General features: G+C 46.8%; 1 protein-coding gene across 1 annotated transcript in view; it reads right to left on the bottom strand.

The window, feature by feature from the left end:
* The window catches only part of PRDM14 (PR domain containing 14), an 18,106-nt gene extending 13,343 nt beyond the window's left edge, over positions 1–4,763 (bottom strand). Inside the window, exons 1-4 of the mRNA XM_012663150.1 lie at positions 4,067–4,763; positions 3,417–3,470; positions 3,170–3,327; positions 1,843–2,113 (exon numbers count right to left, since the gene is read on the bottom strand). Coding sequence (XP_012518604.1) covers positions 1,843–2,113; positions 3,170–3,327; positions 3,417–3,470; positions 4,067–4,763 — 1,180 coding nt within the window. The remainder of the gene's footprint in view (positions 1–1,842; positions 2,114–3,169; positions 3,328–3,416; positions 3,471–4,066) is intronic.
* Positions 4,764–18,069: the final 13,306 nt, after the last annotated feature.

The following is an 18,069-nucleotide window of genomic DNA, read 5'->3' as shown; positions in this document are numbered from 1 at the left end:
ACACACACACACACACACGGCATGCTAGCATATTCAAATAACCCACTCACATCAGACCCTTCCCTCTTCAATTAAGACTTAAAGTTTTTGAGACAAAAAAACATTTCTTTTGAGAGGAGAGAAATTTTTGATTTTCTTTCTTTTTTATCATATCCAAACCATTCATATTAACAAAAAACAAATGAATTCATTCATAATTCTTCCCAACAAAATAAGTTGTTTATAAGTTCCTGTCTACATGTTGTCCAAAATTCATGTCATCTTAACAACGCTGTAAGCATCAGATATTATTTGGTTCAGAACTGGAGCACAGCTAACTGCATACTGGGGTTTTCCTTGTCACTTGTTTTGATTGTAATGTCTGCTAGCTGCGTATTATTCCACGCTAATAATATACAGGTTGACTGTCCCTTATCCAAAAGTCTTGGGACCAAAAGCGTTTCAGATTTTTTCCCAATTTTGGGATATTTCATAATCATAGTGAGATACCTTGGGAGTGGGATCCAAGTCTGAACACAAAATTCATTTATGTTTCATATACACCTTATGCACATGGCTTGAAGGTAATTTTATTCAACATTTTAAATAATTTTTCACATGAAACAAAGTTTGTGTTAAGTCCTTAAGTATTTTCCACTTGTGGTGTCACGTTGGTGCTCAGTTTCCCATTTTAGAGCCTTTTGGATTAGGGATGCTCAACCCGTAGTGTCATTTTCTTACCAATTATCCTACTATTGAGCATTTAGGTTGTTTGTGATTTTTCACTAATATGAGTGGTGCTATAGTGAAAATCCTTGTGGACAAAGCTTTTTCCTTTTGGACTATTTCTTAGTGATAGATTTCCAGAAGAGTATTACTGAGACATCGAAGGCTATGAATATTTTAAGAGTCTGATACGTAATGTTAAATAATTTCTCAAAAGGATAATGATTCCATTTTGTGAGTTTTAAAGCACGTATTTTTTGCAAATACATTTTTCACTTTTATTTCAAAAGCAGTTGGTACATTTTGGGAAGTGACCAAAAAAAGACTTAAACTTGGTTTGGTGCCGAGTACGAGACCACTTCAAGCTCCAGACCAGAGAATCCCACCATCTCGCCCCACTCCCACCTTGGCCTACATCCCCCCACTCCTACACCATCCACCTGTCCGGGGAGTAGGAAGATTGTTCACAAGACCCCAGGGGATGCACACCCACCTTAAAGCCTGAGCATGACAGTCTAGCTCAACGTTTCTCAAACTTGCCCGAGACCCACAGTAAGAAATACATTTTATACTTGACACCCAGCATATACACATGTACTTATTTGATAACAAAAACTTCACAAAACAATGCTTACCCTTACGTAACTGATTCCCATCAATATTTTCCATTCAACTTTACTCTAATTCTCTTTCTTTTTTCTTTAATGTTGGTCTCGACCACTAAATTGATTTCCCACCCCATTAACATATTGCAACCCTGCAACCCACCATTCGAAAAACACTGCTATAGCGCTCTGGCTTCATCAGCCATGTTAGCCTGGGCAGAGATGAATCAGAAACTGGTTCAACTACAGCAGAAGTTACATCCATTTATTTCACTTTTCTTTTATTCTTGGGGAGGGGTGAGGGGGAAGAAGAAAAGGTGTCTTTGTGAATAGAGGCAGCTTCCGCAGCTTTGGAAAGATGAGGACACTTTCCTTCATCTGGGCAATGCCCCCCTGGTTAGAGACACACTCTGCTTCGTCTCCTGCATCAGGGTTTGGGAGGGAGGAGCGCCATAAGGAGGGTTTGTGGAAAAGAGCCCAGTCCATCTAGAAGAGGATGCCCTCGCTGGGCGAGGCACAGGTGTACACTCACCTTCAGAGGACCCAAGTGGCTGCTTCCTGGGCTCTGTGACTTGAAGGCTCACGGGAATATCCAGAAATTTCTCATAGCAGTCTCCATACCACACAAGGAGCTCTTGGTTCTGGTGGATCTCTTTGCAGCTCTCATAAAATATATGCCCTTGACACTGCACAGCAACTAGGTTCTGCTCCTTGGGGAAGCGGGCACAGTTGACATAGGACATCCAATTCCCCGTACCTCCTTTTCCATCTATAAAGTGGCTCAAATGACCATCTGCAAAGATCTAAATGAAATTAAGACATGAAGTTTGCACTATACTTTTCTTTTGCCTAACCTATAAATTTATTAACAACTTATAACCCAAATCTCACACTTGAGTCCACCAAATAGATTTCCACATCATTACAAGTAGCATATAAATCTACTTCACCTTATGTAGATTTACTAGCTTAAGGACATCCCTGTAGGTGATGTGACATATTAACATTTTTAAAGATTCTTACTTTCATCATTTTCTTGATTCAGAAATTTCTCTAGCGAACATATGTTAATTTCATAAGCAGAGGTTTAGAAAAATAAAGAGGTCATATTTAATTCCACGATTTAAAGACAACCGATTAGTTTTATATTTTATCCCCGCTAAGTTTCCAAGCATATTGATAGAGTCATAATTTATTTCTTTTCATGCCGCTGGTAATTTCACCATCTCCAGTGTTTTGTTATTATAAACAACCTCGTGATTAGCATCTTTCACATAGCCTGGATTTCAGATTCTTTTCCTAAACTATATTCCTAGAAGTAGAAATTCAGAGTCAAGGGATTTTGGACATTTTAAAGTGTCTGATACATTCTGACAAATAGTTTTCTCCTGCGTATAATGAACTGGAGTCCCACCAGCATGTCTCTGTACACTATCACTAGAACTTGAGTATCAGTTTTTAAAAATCCTTGACTAGTTTTACAGGTGAATAATATTGAATTTTAAAATTTGGTTTTTTTTTTATTCCCTTTAGCATACTTTCAGATCCTATAACATTTAAAGCATTTGGTTTTATCTGTAAGTGTAACACAGTGTATTCATTCTTTAAATGTATATTCTGTAGTTAATCTCCAGACTAAAATGACCTAAGGCACCGCATATAGAATTCATGCTATGCTCACGGAGTGAACACCTACCGTTCCTTCCCTTTACAGGCAACACAAGCAGCAGATATCTGCCCTCCATGTCCCCTCTCCCTGACCAGGACTCTCGAAGAGCAGCAAAAGATTTGGCAAAAGCCAAGATTTCCCCAGCCAATCTCCCCTCCCACTTTCAGCAGATCCACCAAAACATACTTACTTCCCACATCAGAGAATTGTCTCCATAGGTCTTGACTTCACTGGCGTTGACTACTCTACCTTGAAAGGGCCCAAACCTCATTCCTTTGGCAATAAAACTACTGCAGAACACACCAAAGTGTGGCACTTCACCAAACATTGTCTTCATGAGGCAGAGACCTATGGGAAACCCAGGGCAGGAAAAGAGAATGAGGAAAGTGACTTTGCATTAGTTCAGAGAAAGAGATCAAGCAAGGAGTCCCGCCTACCTTCTGGAAGTTGAAGGGAGTCTTTATCCAGATTGTGAGGAAGAGAATCAGACCCTAGGAAAAGGCAGGGTTAAATTTTTTTTCATTACAAATGTATCATGAAACGTTTTTGTAAGGCATTTTTCTCCCTAAAGGTAACCATCATCTTGAGTTTGATATTTATCTGTTCTTTATTATTTTTCCTGCTTCTTTTACATGAGCTTTTCATATACAATTTCATCTAGAACTAGTCTTATTTGGGACTCAGAACAACCTTTTGTAAGGATGTGTAACTAACCCCATTTGGAAAATTTAAGAAACTTAATCAGAGCTAATTCTTGACTAAGGTCAAGGCAGATGGCTGTACTGGGACTCTGAGTGTGAACTGCATGAGAATGTCATTGAGATACCTTGCACATCCAGTAGAATCTGATCTCAGGTGACATCAACCATTTCTCTCCTGGTCCTCAGCTCTCACTAAAACCAACCTTAGGAGTCATGCAGTTAAGCAAGCAGGGCCTCAGAAGTGAGCTTAGACTCCCCAGGCTCTGACGGAGGCACGCTACCCTCCTTTGCTGACTTAGATCCACCTGGAAGTGCCTCATCCCCACTCCTGCTCCCCCCTCTACTGCCACCCAACCCAACTCCCAGACGGTGTGGACTCCCTTTACCAGAGCTGTCCGTGGGGACCAGGAGGCCGGAAATCGCGTGGTGCAGGCTGGCTGGGCGATCCAGGCTGGGCGTGACCCCATACAGAACCAAGTGCAGGTCCTCCTCGGTGAAGTGAAAACGACCAGGCGACTTTCCCTCTTGGGTGGAGGATTTGGGATGATCCTCAGACCGCTTGCTGGGTGAGCAAGGTAATAACTGGGAAGTCTTCAGCCCCTCAGGTAACCCTGGAGCATCCACAGGAGCCGGTGAAATTAAAGTTTCAGGTCCGCACCACTGGCCACTGTCGCTGCGGCCACCAGCGGGACCCAGATCTTCTCTGCTAGCACCCACGTACTCGCGGCTGCTGTTCGCAAAGTGCGGAAACTCCGTGGGGAGGTGGGGAAACGGGTAATACGGTGGTGGCTTGCCGTACCAGGGCAGGTCGTAGAGCGGCTCCCTCTGCAGAGCCAGACCGGGGTTCAGCATGGGAGGTGCCATCCGGAAGGCGAAGGGGGGCATGGCCGGGGCAGCTGACACCGCGGCGTCCAGTTGCCGGAAGGGTTGGAAATCGTCTTCCTTGGTGGTTGTTACAGTGCTTCCGTAGTGGCCATAGGTCGCGAAATGCGTGTAGTAGGCAGCCAGCATCTGGGAGCCGCTCTCGGGCAGGTAGCACACCTTGTCCTGCGGCGCGGCCTCACCTGGCCGCGGCAGAGCCATCCCCGGCCACAGCGCGCGGCCGCTCTGCGGAAAGGCAGGGACAGTATGGGGTCACGCCGCCTCCTCCTCCCCAGCCGGCCCCAGGTCGAAGGGAACTGGATCAACTTCCCAATTGGATTCCACAATAACAACAAACAAAAAAAGAAATAAAAACGAACAGAAAAAGCCCCAAACGAAAATCTGCCCGGATCCCGCCCGACTCCAAGTTCCTGGTGAGCGTCGCCTTCGCCTTCCCTCTCCGAGCACACCTTCACCAAGCGCGGCTGGTTTCCAACACCCGATCTCTACATTCGGCCCCCGACCCGGTTCCTGCAAAACCCGGTTCACGCTCCCTCTCTCTCCTTCCTGGTCCGACAAAACTCTTCCACCGGGTCTGTCGGAGCCGCCGGGCCCTCTCGAGCCCTGGGCCGGGGCCAGCAGCCAAGGGCCAGCCGGTCGCAAGGCTACCAAGCAGGGCCCTCAGCAAGGAGGGAAGCGCCAAGGGCACGAGGTCGGGCTGCGCAGGTGGAGACGCGCTCCCTGAGCCCCCGCCCCGCTCCGAGCCTGGGTCAGGCTCCGCGGGCCTTGGCGGTCCGGGCTGCCGGGAGCCGAGGGGCGCGCCACCTTCGGCTCCCCCGGCACCCGCCGCCAGTCCCGCTCCCCACGCGGACAGAGTCCTGCCACATCCCGCAAGTCCCTCGAAGCACCAGTCATCTCACCAGAGGGATCAGGGGCTTGGGATCGCCTCTTGCAAGCCGGCGAGGACGAGCCCCAGGCCAGGCGGGAGAGAAAAGCCTTGGCGACCTGTGGCCCTCCCGCCCCCGCGTCGCAGTCGTTGCCCAGAAAAGGTGGCGTTTTAATGGATGCGCAGCAAGTTCGCCCAGGCCGAGGAATGAAGCCCCTTTAGGGCCCTCGGGTCTTGAGGACGAGATCAATGAGCCCAATAGGGAAACCAAGCAGGGTCGTGACTCAGAAATTAAAGAACACGGGGTCAGGAGAAGAGGTCAGCCAGGACGTGGGCATCTGCCAGTCTCCTCTCGAGCCTCCAAAGGCGCCCTGCTCCTGGCCTCCTCCGACCCCAAGAATCTGCAACATGGGTTCGAAAGCCACTTAAGGAGTAAAAGCCCCAAGAGGGCAAAATAACCACCCAAAACGAACTGCGCCAGCGCGTGCTGGCCGCACTTCCCAGCCGCCCTGGAAGACGATGGGCCCAGGGCCTGGGTGCGCTCCCTGCCCGGCACCTACCTCCGGGCACCCACCTCCGAGGGCGCTGCAGCCGAACGGGCACCTCCAGGACCACGCGGGCTCGGGACCGGTAGGCTTCGGTTGGGCCCCGAGGGCTGAGCCGGATTTAAGAGGGCGGGCGGGGCCGCAGGGCACCCGGAGAGCGAGGGTGGGGAAGGGACCAGTCCCACAGAGGTCCCCTCGTCCGTCTTCTCCCCGCCCACCGCAGCCATTGGCCAACGTTCGACTCGCCCCCAGTCCCCTGGGGTCGCGCACTCAACTCATCGGTTCTCCAGACCCTCCTGGGGACCTCGGCGGAGCGCTCGCTGCCGGCTTGCTAGGGCGGCCACTACTGCCGCTCCAGGCTTGTCGAGTCGGGGAACAAAAAGCTGGGCACATGTGCGACCTAGGGTCCCCAGACAAGCGCCTCCGCGCGCGCACCACCCTGACAGGGGCCCGCAAGGCCGCACCCGCGTCCAGAGGTCGAGCTCCTGCCTCTCGGCTTCCAGTTTCCAAGAGCCGAGCTTGCCCGAAGGCGGCGTCGAACCCGCCCTAGGACCAGGTGGGCGTTTTCGCCTGACACCTGGTGAGGAGCCGGGCGGCGCCTCGCGGATCCCGGGCGGGTGCACTGGGCGCCGTGGGCCCGGCGCCCCCGACGCCTCCGAGCTTTCGGGTGGTAGTTCTGCCCTTTCAGGGGCTTTTACTCCCTAAATGGATTTCAACCTCCGAGGACGGGCCTCCTGCGCCGCCACGGCTGTCACTTCCCGGGGGAAAGCTGGAGACCTTGGACGCGCGGGCCTCTGAAAACCGAGGTCCAGACCCTCACCGAGAGCTCAAAGACCGCATTTTTATTCTCTTGAGTGGGCCATTTAGGGAGAGGAAGGAGCGCTTGGTTCCATTCACATTCACAGGGGAAGCGCCGAGGGTGGGGGAAACCGCAGTTCTGCGGGGTGAGCTTGGCCGAGTTCCTCGCACCTTAGCTGAAGGGGGCGAGCGACCTGCCTCGGGGCGCGGCCGCGGGGTTAAAGGAAGAGGCGCAGAGCCACACAGCCGGCCTGGCCCGGGCTTGGTGGAGAGACGGCGGGAGGAGACATCTGCCGGCTAAGAGACCCCGCCTAAGTTCCTAAAGCTGGAGGGGGAGGCAGGCTGGCGGCCGAACGTGGCCACCTCTGACACCTCCCCGACCTTCCAGAGCGGTGGTGGCCGGGGGGCGCCCCCTTCTCCGTCCCGGGGACCCGACCCTGCAGCCTTAGCCCGCTGCGGCGGGGCCGGAGGAGGGAGGAAGGAGCTGGACTCTGAGGCTTTGGAGGGCGCGGGCGGTGCGCACCCCGCCGCCTCTCCCCGCGCCCACCTGCCGCCCCGGGTCGCGCGTGGTCGCCTCGCCCTGCGGCACCGGGCGCCATCGGGTAGGCCGGAGCTGTCTGGGTGCAGCCCCGTCTCGCAGTCGCAAGGGGGATCCGAGATGAGAGGTGGCACGTTATTTTCTCAACCGAAATGAGCTAAGGAGCCCAGGGTTTCCCCTTCTCTTTGCCTTGAGATGATAAGATCTTGGCCAACAGGTTGAAGAAGGGAGCAGTACCCGTCGAATCCAGTCCCGAGCGCCAGGCACCTCTGGGGGAAGAATCATTTACTTGGAAAAGCAGAGTGAATTCTGCTGGCGGCTTCCATCCGGAGGCATGCTCACCCCAGGACTCCCACGACCCACTTCCATTTTCTTCCTTCCTCCCGGACCTCACCGGTAGGATTTTAAAAAGGGCGAGCACGCGCATGGTGGTCCGTGGGTGTTAGGTCTGCACGAGGCCAGTTTTTAGTGTACTCAAGGGTTGTAGCTTTATTTTAGCAGAAGCAACATGAACCTCATCTTAGAGATTTGTTCTGCAAAGAATCTGGAGTTTCATTTCTTGCAGAACAAAATATATTTTAAAATATTTTTTAAAATTATAAGACTTGCTTGTTTAAATAGCTTCAAGAAATAGATGAAATAAAAATGGAAGACCCTGCTCCGACCCATCCACGGTCTAGGGAAGTAGTCCTAATTAACAGTTTGGTTCACCCTCTACTACCATTCCTTTTTGAAAAATACTGTACTTTTAAATTGTATAAGATTATGTAGGATTTTTGAAAAACAAAATGGAATTATACTTCATATTTGTCTGCAACTTTCTCACTTAATACCTACTAATCAGCAGTTCCCTATCAGTATATTAGGATTAATTTTATTCCTTATAATGGCTGTATGATACAGAATTTCACTTTATGAGTGTGCCTTTAGTTTATCAGCCTCCCTTCGAAAGATATTTAAATCATTGCCAGTTTTTCAACGTTGAGCAACTTCTGGGAACACTGTTACACAGAAACATATTTGTGCTACTGTGCCTTGTAGAAAAAATACCTGGGAGTGAAACTGCTGGGTAACAGGTATAAACACTGAACGTTTTCACAGGTACTTCCACCATACCAATTTTATACGTCTTCCAGCAACGCGTGCAAGTCTGTTTCTCCATGCCCTCACCTAATACTGGATACTGCCGGCTTTTTTTAAAGCTGCTCATCTTTCAGATGAAAAGTGAAAAGTGGTATCTTATTCTAATTTGCCTTTTAGTCATTTACATAACAAAAAATTCTAACTACCTACCTATTGATGGGCCAGGCACCAAGCCAGGTACCGGAAATACAATTGTGAGTGAAGCCGCCTTGGTGCCGGCGGCTGTCTAACGGGGGAGATCTGCACGTGAGTAAATACTTGATGAATGCGTCCCTACGAACTCTGGTGGGAGGAAGACAGTACAGGATAAAGTTGCTGTGGAAGAGAAGAGGTGCATGCCGCAATCCAGGCTAGGAGAACAGGAGCATTCTCCTGACCTATGAAATTGGAAAGATCTGTGGAAATTAACTCAGCGAAGGGAATGACAGCAAGTGGTATTCCAAGCCACAGGACACTGAGCCTGGGAGGAGCTTGGCTGATTCACAGAACTGCAGTGGAGGAAACGCTTGTTGGAGGTTAGAAAGTCAACAGTTACCAGGTCTTGCAGGGGACACTTGTTAAGATGAAGTATCCTTATGTCTTTACTTGTAAGTTTTCATGGAAGGAGTAGTAGGAAGTCACTGCAGACACAAGTATATTTATCCTTCAAGAACTTCAGCATGCACATCATTAACAGCATTTATGGTTCTTTTGTTTTAAAGGTAAAATTGACACAATATGAAATGCACACAGCTGTACCATAAATTTTGACAGTTGCATAAACCAGTGTAGCCTCAATCCCTATCAAAATATAGAATATAGCACCCCAGAAAATCCTTCAAATCCCTTGCTGGGTAATCCCTGAGCCCCCCCCCAATCCCTCCCCCAGCAATTATTCTGTTTTTTCTTCCCCAACAGGTGGGCCTTTGCCTGTTCTCTAACTTCACATAAATGGAATCCCATGGCATGTACTCTTTAGTGTCCCATCAGAGGCTCAGTTCTGCGATAGGGGAATGTCTTGGTGCACCCTGAAGAAGGCAGGCAGCAAGCAGAACATGTTCACACCCCATCGCAGCAGGTAATTCTCTGAAGCCCACTTGGAAGAGGTCAAATGAGCCTGGAGGTTTCGGTTCCTGTCCCCACCTGCCCTTAATGGTTTTTCTTTTGCCAGGAGTATATTGATGGCAGGCAAGACATCTTGGTGACAGCATCAGTGTGGGTTAGAATGGCAGCCAGTGTGTCCTTGCAATGGTGAGTTGGCCTACCTGGGATGTCAGCAAGGTCCCCTTCACCGGAGAGACTCCGGTGCTTCCAAGAAGCCATCCTGGGAATGCCAGAGAGTATCTTCAGGTATTAATAACTTGCCTCCAGGTCTGTCTCTGTACTTTTTCTCTGATATTGGGGCCCAATTTTAGCATTCTATACTGGCTGTTTTAACCCCTCCATGGTGGTGATTTCTTTGGTTATCTTGGTGGGCCAGTACTTTTGTAAGGGCCTCCTGTTTAGCATAAATGATTGACAGGGCATTTCTCTTAGCATCCTGATCACCCTAGAGGCTACCTATTTCTTTGGTAGCTTTAGGGTATTTTGAAGTGCCTTGACCGTGGTAGGAATCCTCACGGAGGTTAGACAGCCTCACTGTTTCCAGAGCACCCAGACTTTATCCATGACCCCAAGATGGATCTACTATGTGTGCATATTAACTCTTTTCTCTCCAGCTGGTTGGCTGCTCCAGTGAGAGCAATCAGTTCTGCCATCTGGACCATAAGGAATCATATTCTGAGGGTGATTTGAGATCTGTTATGACAAAGTCAGCCTGATCACTTCCTGTTTGTCTGCAGATCTGACCCATCCACATCAAGATCAAGTGTAAACTGTCCAAAGGTATTTCTAGTAAGTCTGAATGGGGCATGGATGATTCTTGGACAAATGCCACTTTGGCATTTTCTCTTCTTTTGGGTTGGAAGGAGCACAACAGAATTCAAAGAACTACAGCAATGGATAAAGATATGTACAGGAGAAAGTAACAATATTTCTTTTTTCTTTGCTTTGCTTTCACTCTGTTGCCTAGGCTAGAGAGCTGTGGCGTCAGCCTAGCTCACATCAACCTCAAACTCCTGGGCTCAAGCGATCCTCCTGCCTCAGCCTCCCCAGTAGCTGGGACTACAGGCATGCGCCACCACGCCCAGCTAATTTTTTCTATTTATATTTTTAGTTGTCCAGCTAATTTCTTTCTACTTTTAGTAGAGATGGGGTCTCGCTCTTGCTCAGGCTGGTCTCAAACTCCTGAGCTCAAATGATCCACCGACCTCAGCCTTCCAGAGTGCTAGGATTACAGGCGTGAGCCACTGCGCCCGGCCATTTTTCTTTCTTTTTTAATGCAGTCAAGATTCCCTCATTTGTGGAAATCCCAAGGGTCAGTGCATCCACAAATGTGCCATGGATAAGTCCCACCCTGGGAAAACCACCTTCGTGATCATGGTATCTCCCTTGGTAGGTAAGTAGAGTGTGAAATATTTCATAGGATGTAAGAAGGCTCAGCTAGAAATGTTGTGCATTTCATTAAGTAGCGAAGATTGTAGCTTGGGGGACCATTGGGTTTAAGGAAGATCCCAAAACTATGTGAGCAGAAGCCTCCACCGGTTGACAGCGACTGCTATAGCAACATGGATAGGTCTTTGCCACTGGAGTAGAGAGGGGGGACATTACGGGGAGTTATGGGTGGTTTTCATGTAGCTGAGTTAAAACACCAAGGACCCGAGCAGATCATTTGTGAACAAATGTGGAGAAGAATGAATGGTAAGTTAGACCAAGCAGGGACAGGGATTGTTGGAGAGCTAGCTCTAGTGTATAAAATGCCTGTTCTTGCTTGTGCTCCCGGGAAAGAGGGGGTCTGTCACCAAGGATTTAGTTGGGTCCTAAAGAAGAAGTAATTTTGGAGAAGTGGGGAGCTATGTTCACAATCTCTCATGAGACACAGCAATTGGTTTTCAGTGGTGAGGCTAAGGAGGGTCTGGGTGGCCTACAGTCAGTCAATCAGAGGGAAGACACTTGCCTGAGACAGATCATGCCCTAGAAAATGAGCCTTTTGCTGAAAAAAAATTGCAGTTTTCTTTCTTTCTTTCTTTCTTTCTTTCTTTCTTTCTTTCTTTCTTCCTTTTTTTCTTTTTTGACACCTGTTTCATTTTGTGACAACCATGCCTGGGTTATAGGGAGTATTAAAGAAGTTGGAGATATTCACTTTTTGGGTTCTTTCTGACTTCAAGGACAAGGGATGAACTTAGTGGCAGGGTTGTTGTTGAAGTGTAACATGTGTGACTCTGAGCGTTGCACGGAATAGTTAATGATCAAGTTTTAAGGGATGAATTGCAAGTTGGGTGCTAAAACTTCTCCCTTGGAGCCTTCTTGTTATCTGTCAGATTGTTCCTTGCCAAGAATGAGAGAGTTGGTTTTCCAGCATCCCTTCTGTTCATAGTAGCAGCAAGTATCCTTATCAATGAGCATTTTGTTGGGAGGCAAGTGGAGTATGTGGGGCCGTCCAGTTGTTTGATTCGAAAAACATTCACTTGTTTAGGATCTTACTCTGTTTTTGTTCTAAGACTTTCTCAGAACGTTCGGACAAATGCTATAAGGCAGTTGGGAAGCTATTTCTTTCTTTCCTTCTTTCTGTTTATTTATATATTTTTTGAGACAGGGTCTCTCTCTTTTGCTGGGGCTAAAAAGAGTACAGTGGTGTCATCATAGCTCACTGCAACCTCAAACTCCTGGGCTCAAGGAACCCTGCTTCAGCCTCCTGAGTAGCTGGGACTACAGGTGCTTGCCACTATCCCTGGCTAATTTTTACAAATTTTTTGTAGAGACGGCATCTTGCTATGTTGCTCAGGGTAGTCTCAAACTCCTGAGCTCAAGCGATCCTCCCACCTCGGCCTCCCAAAGTGCTGGGATTACAGCTGTGAGCCACTGCATCCAGCCTCAGTGGACTCTTTAAGGCAGAGTTTGCATCTAAAGGACTTAGTAATGTATGTACTAGCTGTGTGGGGAGGTTGGAATCACAGCTCCTCTGCAGTATCCTAAATTCTCCCATCCAAGTCCTAACGGGGCCCGACCCTGCTTAGCTTCCGGGGTCAGATGGGATCGAGCGCATTCAGGGTGGCATGGCCGTAGACTGCAGTATCCTAAATTCTAAGGTTCTTCGTATGGGTCATAGTGGCTCATCATTGAATATTAAATATTTGCTGCTCCCCCTTTTTCTTTGCTCTTTTGTTTTGAGTTGCTCCTAAGATGGACAATTTTGGTCATATAAAGTTTCTCTAAGTGCTCACTTGGCAAATTGTGTCATTTTGTAAGATATGCACAAGACTTTGGATTATAACAAGAATATGTTTAAGAAACAGGTATGCAGCTTGCTGGAGGTGTGGGCTCAGACTGAGAGGACCCCACAAGAATTGATAAGGACCAGCCAGACAGTGCTGCTTGTGCACTTCTGACTTCAGCCCCTGGCCAGAGGCTGGCTGTCTCTGACCACAACCTTAATAACCACAGCCCCCAGTGAACAAAGTTTTTGGAGATTTTTTTTCTCCCAAATCAAGTCTTAGGGATATGCCAGTAGAATAATAGACTTTGTAAGGTTTTCAGATGGTTACCTAAGGCAAACTTCACCTACTGAGGGACACTGGCATGACAAGACCTTAAACTTGTCAGCCTGAGTCATGCTCTAATTTAAAGGTTGCTCTGGACCTGCCCTAACAAAGCTTAAAAGCAAGCCTCAAAAGCAGGTGTCAGATCTATCCTAAGTAATTGCATAGCAGGACAAAGGTCAATAATTGTTAGTGGACTGCAACAAAATCCAGCACTCAAGAGCATAAAATTCACAATGTTTGGCATCCAGTAAAAAAAAAAAAAAAAAAAAGGCATGCAGAAAAGCAAGAAATAAGACCCATAACCAAAATAAAAATCAGTCCATAGAAACAGACCCAGAAATGACAGCAACAATGGAATTAACAGATAAATATGTTACAATGTTATAGATATGCTTGGCGTGATAAAGAAGGTAGAGAAATACATGAAAATTATGGGGGGAGAAATAGAAGATATACAAAAGACACAAAGAGAAATTTTGGAAATGACCAATGCACTCTCTGAAATAAAAGATACTCTGGGTGGTATTATTAGTCAATTAGGTACCGCAGCGTAATGCAACAAAACATTCCAAAATGAAGCAAAGGAAAGAAAGAGACTGAAAAAAATTGACAAGGCTATCAGTGAGCTCTGGGACAATATGAAGTGGTCTAATATATGTGTAATGGGAGTCTCAGCCCCACCCAAGGACATCATAATTAAATTGCTCAAAAGTAGAGATAAATATTTAAAGCCAACCAGAAAAAAAAAAATATTACTTCAGGATGAACAAAGAGTGACAGCAGACTTTGCATCAGAATCCGTGCAAATTAGAAAAAGAATGTAGGGACTTCTTTACTGAGAGAAATAACTGCCAACCTCAATTCTATGCCCTGCCCCCAAAATCCTTTAAAAATGGAGGTGAAATAAATACTTTTTCAGACCAAGAAAAGCAGAGAAGACTTATAACCAACAGACTTGCACCTCAGGAAATGTTAAAGGAAGCTCTTGAGGTAGAAGGAAAATGATGGTAGATTTAAATCCAGGCATGTTGATAATTACATTAGATGCACATAGTCTAAAGACTCCATTAAGAAGCACAGTTTATTAGATTGGATAAAAACGAACAAAAAATGAAGACAACAATACAACAAAATCCAACTATAGATTGTCTACAAGAAACCTATTATCAAGAACTGTGAAAAGTCTGAGATTTCCATACTTGCAAGTTACCAAGGCAGCCTGCCACAGTTTCAGAGTTGCTGGTTGAAGACACCAGAACGCTGGGTCAGAGCTCCCGGGCAGTTTATTGCAGCAACAGCAACAAATAGAGTACGAGCATTCTTCAATTCTCAATTACACGGGGCAATGCAAAGAGGGTCAGATGACTCCAGTGCACACGGAGGACTGTATTACAGGAGAGTAGGGAACTGGAACCTTTTATAATTTACAGTGGGCAGTGAGTATGCCTGCGCTTTGCTCTGTCTTCAAAGACAGTAAGCAAATTTGCCCCTGCTTTTGAAGGGAGACACTGTCTCGTGTGTGTGTGTATGTGTGTGTGTGTGTGTATGTGTGTGTGTGTGTGTGTGTGTGTGTGTGTAGATTTAGGGGGCACAAGTGCAGTTTTGTTACTTGGATATATTGCATAGTGGTGAAGTCTGGGTTTTTAGTGTAGCCATCACCCAATAGTATACATTGTACCCATTAATAATTTCTCATCCCTCCCCACCTCCCACTCTTCCACCCTCTGAGTCTCTAGTGTCTATTATTCCACACCGTATGTCCATGGGGATACACTATCACTAGGTTGTCTGCCATCCAAACATCCTTGGAAACATAGTCCAGAACAAGGGCAGTTTGTTTCACTCACAAAATATGCAGAGACAATATAAAATAACCTAAAGCACCAGAGCCGGTAAGGGAGAGCAGTTTCAACCATAAGTCATATTGTTGGTGATATACAGCAGAGGAACCAATCTAACATATCTCTAGGTAGAAATATTTGGAGGTTATTATAATAATGAGAGAGACATATAACAATGTTACTATATGAATTTTTAAAGATACCATATTTCATGTAATTGCTATAATGTGCATTTTTGAGGCAATTGTAAAACTGGTCTGTGATTGTGGGTGTACTCTTGTAAATTCAAAAAGAGAACTTGTTGAACTTTATTATTTTTTTAACCTATTGTTTTCAGAGTGTCTATTTTGAATTAAAATGTGTTACACCACTGCAAAAAAAAAAAAAAATGTGCAGAGAGACCAATGGAGAATTGTCTCTGGTTTTCATTAGTTTTTGCAGTTTCAGTAATTTGTATTTAATAATAAATGCAATAGATTACTCCTATGTATAATACAAAATCTTTATCTTCAAAAAACAGGCTCTCCCCCCACTGCACCCTACCCCCACAAATCTGGTACAGCTACAATAGGAGCCAGCTTTGTTTAAAAGTCTGTATCAGTCTAGGACCAATCAGGAGACAGAAATGATACAGTCATTTGAACAGGAAAAACTTAACATAAAGAATGATTATCTATAGCAGGAGATTGGAGGGACTAGACATTGGCTACTAAAAAGTAAAGAGAACTCTACAGAACGTAGGAATAGAAGATTTATATATATATATATAATAGTAGATATAATAATATTATATAATACTATATCTATTAGCCATCCTACACCCCCTGGGCTGAGATCTGGACTTTGTTGGAGAAGGCTCAGCCATGGCTACTGAATGGCAGACAAGTTGCTGTGGTGCCACACTGGTGGAACTTGCTGGAAATCAACCCTGTGTAGGGTGCTGGGGAAAGCTGTTTACAGGACGATGTCTCATTATGGGAACTCTGCTTCAAACCACCACAGGAGGTTGCAGGGGGAAGCCACCGGCCACTGAGTGCTGCTGGCTGCTGTGCATGGCAGCAGGCGGGCGCGGGCCCCGGGGAGCCGCGTGCTGGGGAAGCCACGCCCCTTGCCAGGCCCGGCTGAGGAATCGAAACCCATTTCTCCTGTAGTGTCTCTCCAGCGCCCTCTACTGACGAAGCTTCAGTGCCAGCGGGCACGTTATTGAAAAGTTTCAGATTGATTTTTGCAAAGCAATCAAATAGGGCGAATTTAGAGCTGAGAGGCAATAAATCAATCACCGGCATAAAGTCCAGTAAGTAAATAAATCCACGCCTTCTATTCTTGCCAAGCTAGCTTTAGTTTCCTTGTTTGGAAAATGGTGGTAAGGAGGGAAAACAAGAGTAATGTAAACTTGAAATTCCTTTTTATTATAATATTTCACTACTATTTTTAAACCTGGTGAGTGCTGAACCTTTCTCTTCCGTTCTTTCCTTTTATTGCTTTAGCTGTGCTGTCTCTTGCGTGCTGTCAGACTTTGGTAAGCAAGTACAGATAACATTTTGTTCACTCTCAGTGCGATTGTTCAAGTCTGTTAGAAGTTGTTCCAGAAAGGTGTGTGTGTGTGTGTGTGTGTGTGTGTGTGTGTGTGTGTGTGTGTGTGGTTGGCCTATTTTGGTGAATTGTGGCTCATCGTATGGGTCCGTAGTGGAGGTGAGAAATAAAATAAAAGCGGTGGCTCTTGCCAGGTGCTCTCATTTTGTTTCCTTCAAGAACCTGCTTTGATTGGCTCAAGGTCACTTTCTGATGCCCTCCTCCCGCCCCTGCTCCAGGAGCCACTCACACCGCTCGCAGGCTCTTGTGATGACTGACGTCTCTCTGAGGACAAATGGCCATTTTTTGCTTTCTCTTTCCTACCTCTCCCTCCCTTCACACTTTCATGCTTTCACTGCCACGAGTAATAACCACGCTATTAACAACAGGAACGTCTGGAATTTGTCTCATTCGCTCTCCTGTTTTTCACTCTATCATTCTATGAGACACAGTAACCGAGAGCTCAGAGACGCCTGGAGGACGTCATCTGAGGTGTAGTCCCAGGGGATTGCTTGCTGATGGGAATCCTGTTCCTATAAGGAATGCCTCTTGGGGGCTTTCTACACCTAACCCTCTGTGGCTGAACCCCCTAAAAGAACGCCTTGCCCAGTTTGTGGGGCTGTGACACTTGGTGATGGTCCTAGATGTGGGAAAGACAGTCTTGACAGGAGTAAGTAGCTTCCTTTGCCAACCGCCAGTATGGGGTTTGTCCGTCTGAAGGCTGTCACCCACCTTGGATTGAAGAGCCTGTATGAGGCTGGCCACCTCCACTGCCCTCCCCTGGGCCTGCTTGTCTGCTAGAGGAGGCTGGAAGGTGGCTGTTTGCCTTTGCAGGGATAGCCCTTCAGTTTCTCTCCAAACTCGATCCCAGGGCGTCTGCCTTGTAGTTATGAGGCTGGTAACACTGGATTCCTTGCCTGGAATCTTCCTCCTTCATCCGTAGATTTTACTCTTGCCCCTTTAGAAACAGATTAAGTGCCACCGTTTCCATGAAGCCTTCCAAAGCAAAGCAGTCACTCCAGTTTCCTATAATTCACTTCACTTTTTATGCTGTGATAGATAGTTGCTTATGTTTGCACCTTCGGGTAGACTGTGAGCACCTTCATGTCTGTATCTACCCTCTTCAGTGGCTTGTTCAGTAAATTTTTGTTCTGTGACTCAGTGAAGGAATGAATTACACCAGCACCCAGCACTATCTTCGCTTCCCTTTTTCTCTGTATTTATTTCTGCCTTTCCCCCTCCCCACCTCTTAGCCAAAAATGCTCCAGCTCTGTCTTTCCCTTAGTTACATGACTGTAGCCATGCTGCCCAGCCAGGCAGAAATGCCACTTTTGCCATTGAAGTGGAAGATTGGAAAATTCCACTAAAGTGGAATTCTTAGAAATTTCACTACTGGGCTTTTTTTTCCCTTGTGATCCTTACCTGGGCCCCCTCCTCACCTGCGACCTTGCCCTCATAAATCACCTGTAGCCTGTAGCAATTAGTATACCGGGCTGTAAAAATAGCTCAGGACCCTGCCTCACTAAAGTTAACCCTGTCGTGACCGTGCCCCTCCTCCTCTCCTGCCCTGTGACCTTTCCCCTCAT

This window comes from Propithecus coquereli, unplaced genomic scaffold, assembly GCF_000956105.1.
Source record: "Propithecus coquereli isolate 6110/MARCELLA unplaced genomic scaffold, Pcoq_1.0 Scaffold8, whole genome shotgun sequence".
NCBI classification, from domain to species: Eukaryota; Metazoa; Chordata; class Mammalia; order Primates; family Indriidae; genus Propithecus; species Propithecus coquereli.
The sequence above is the reverse complement of the archived record's forward strand: the minus strand, read 5'-3'. Positions and strand labels throughout refer to the sequence as shown.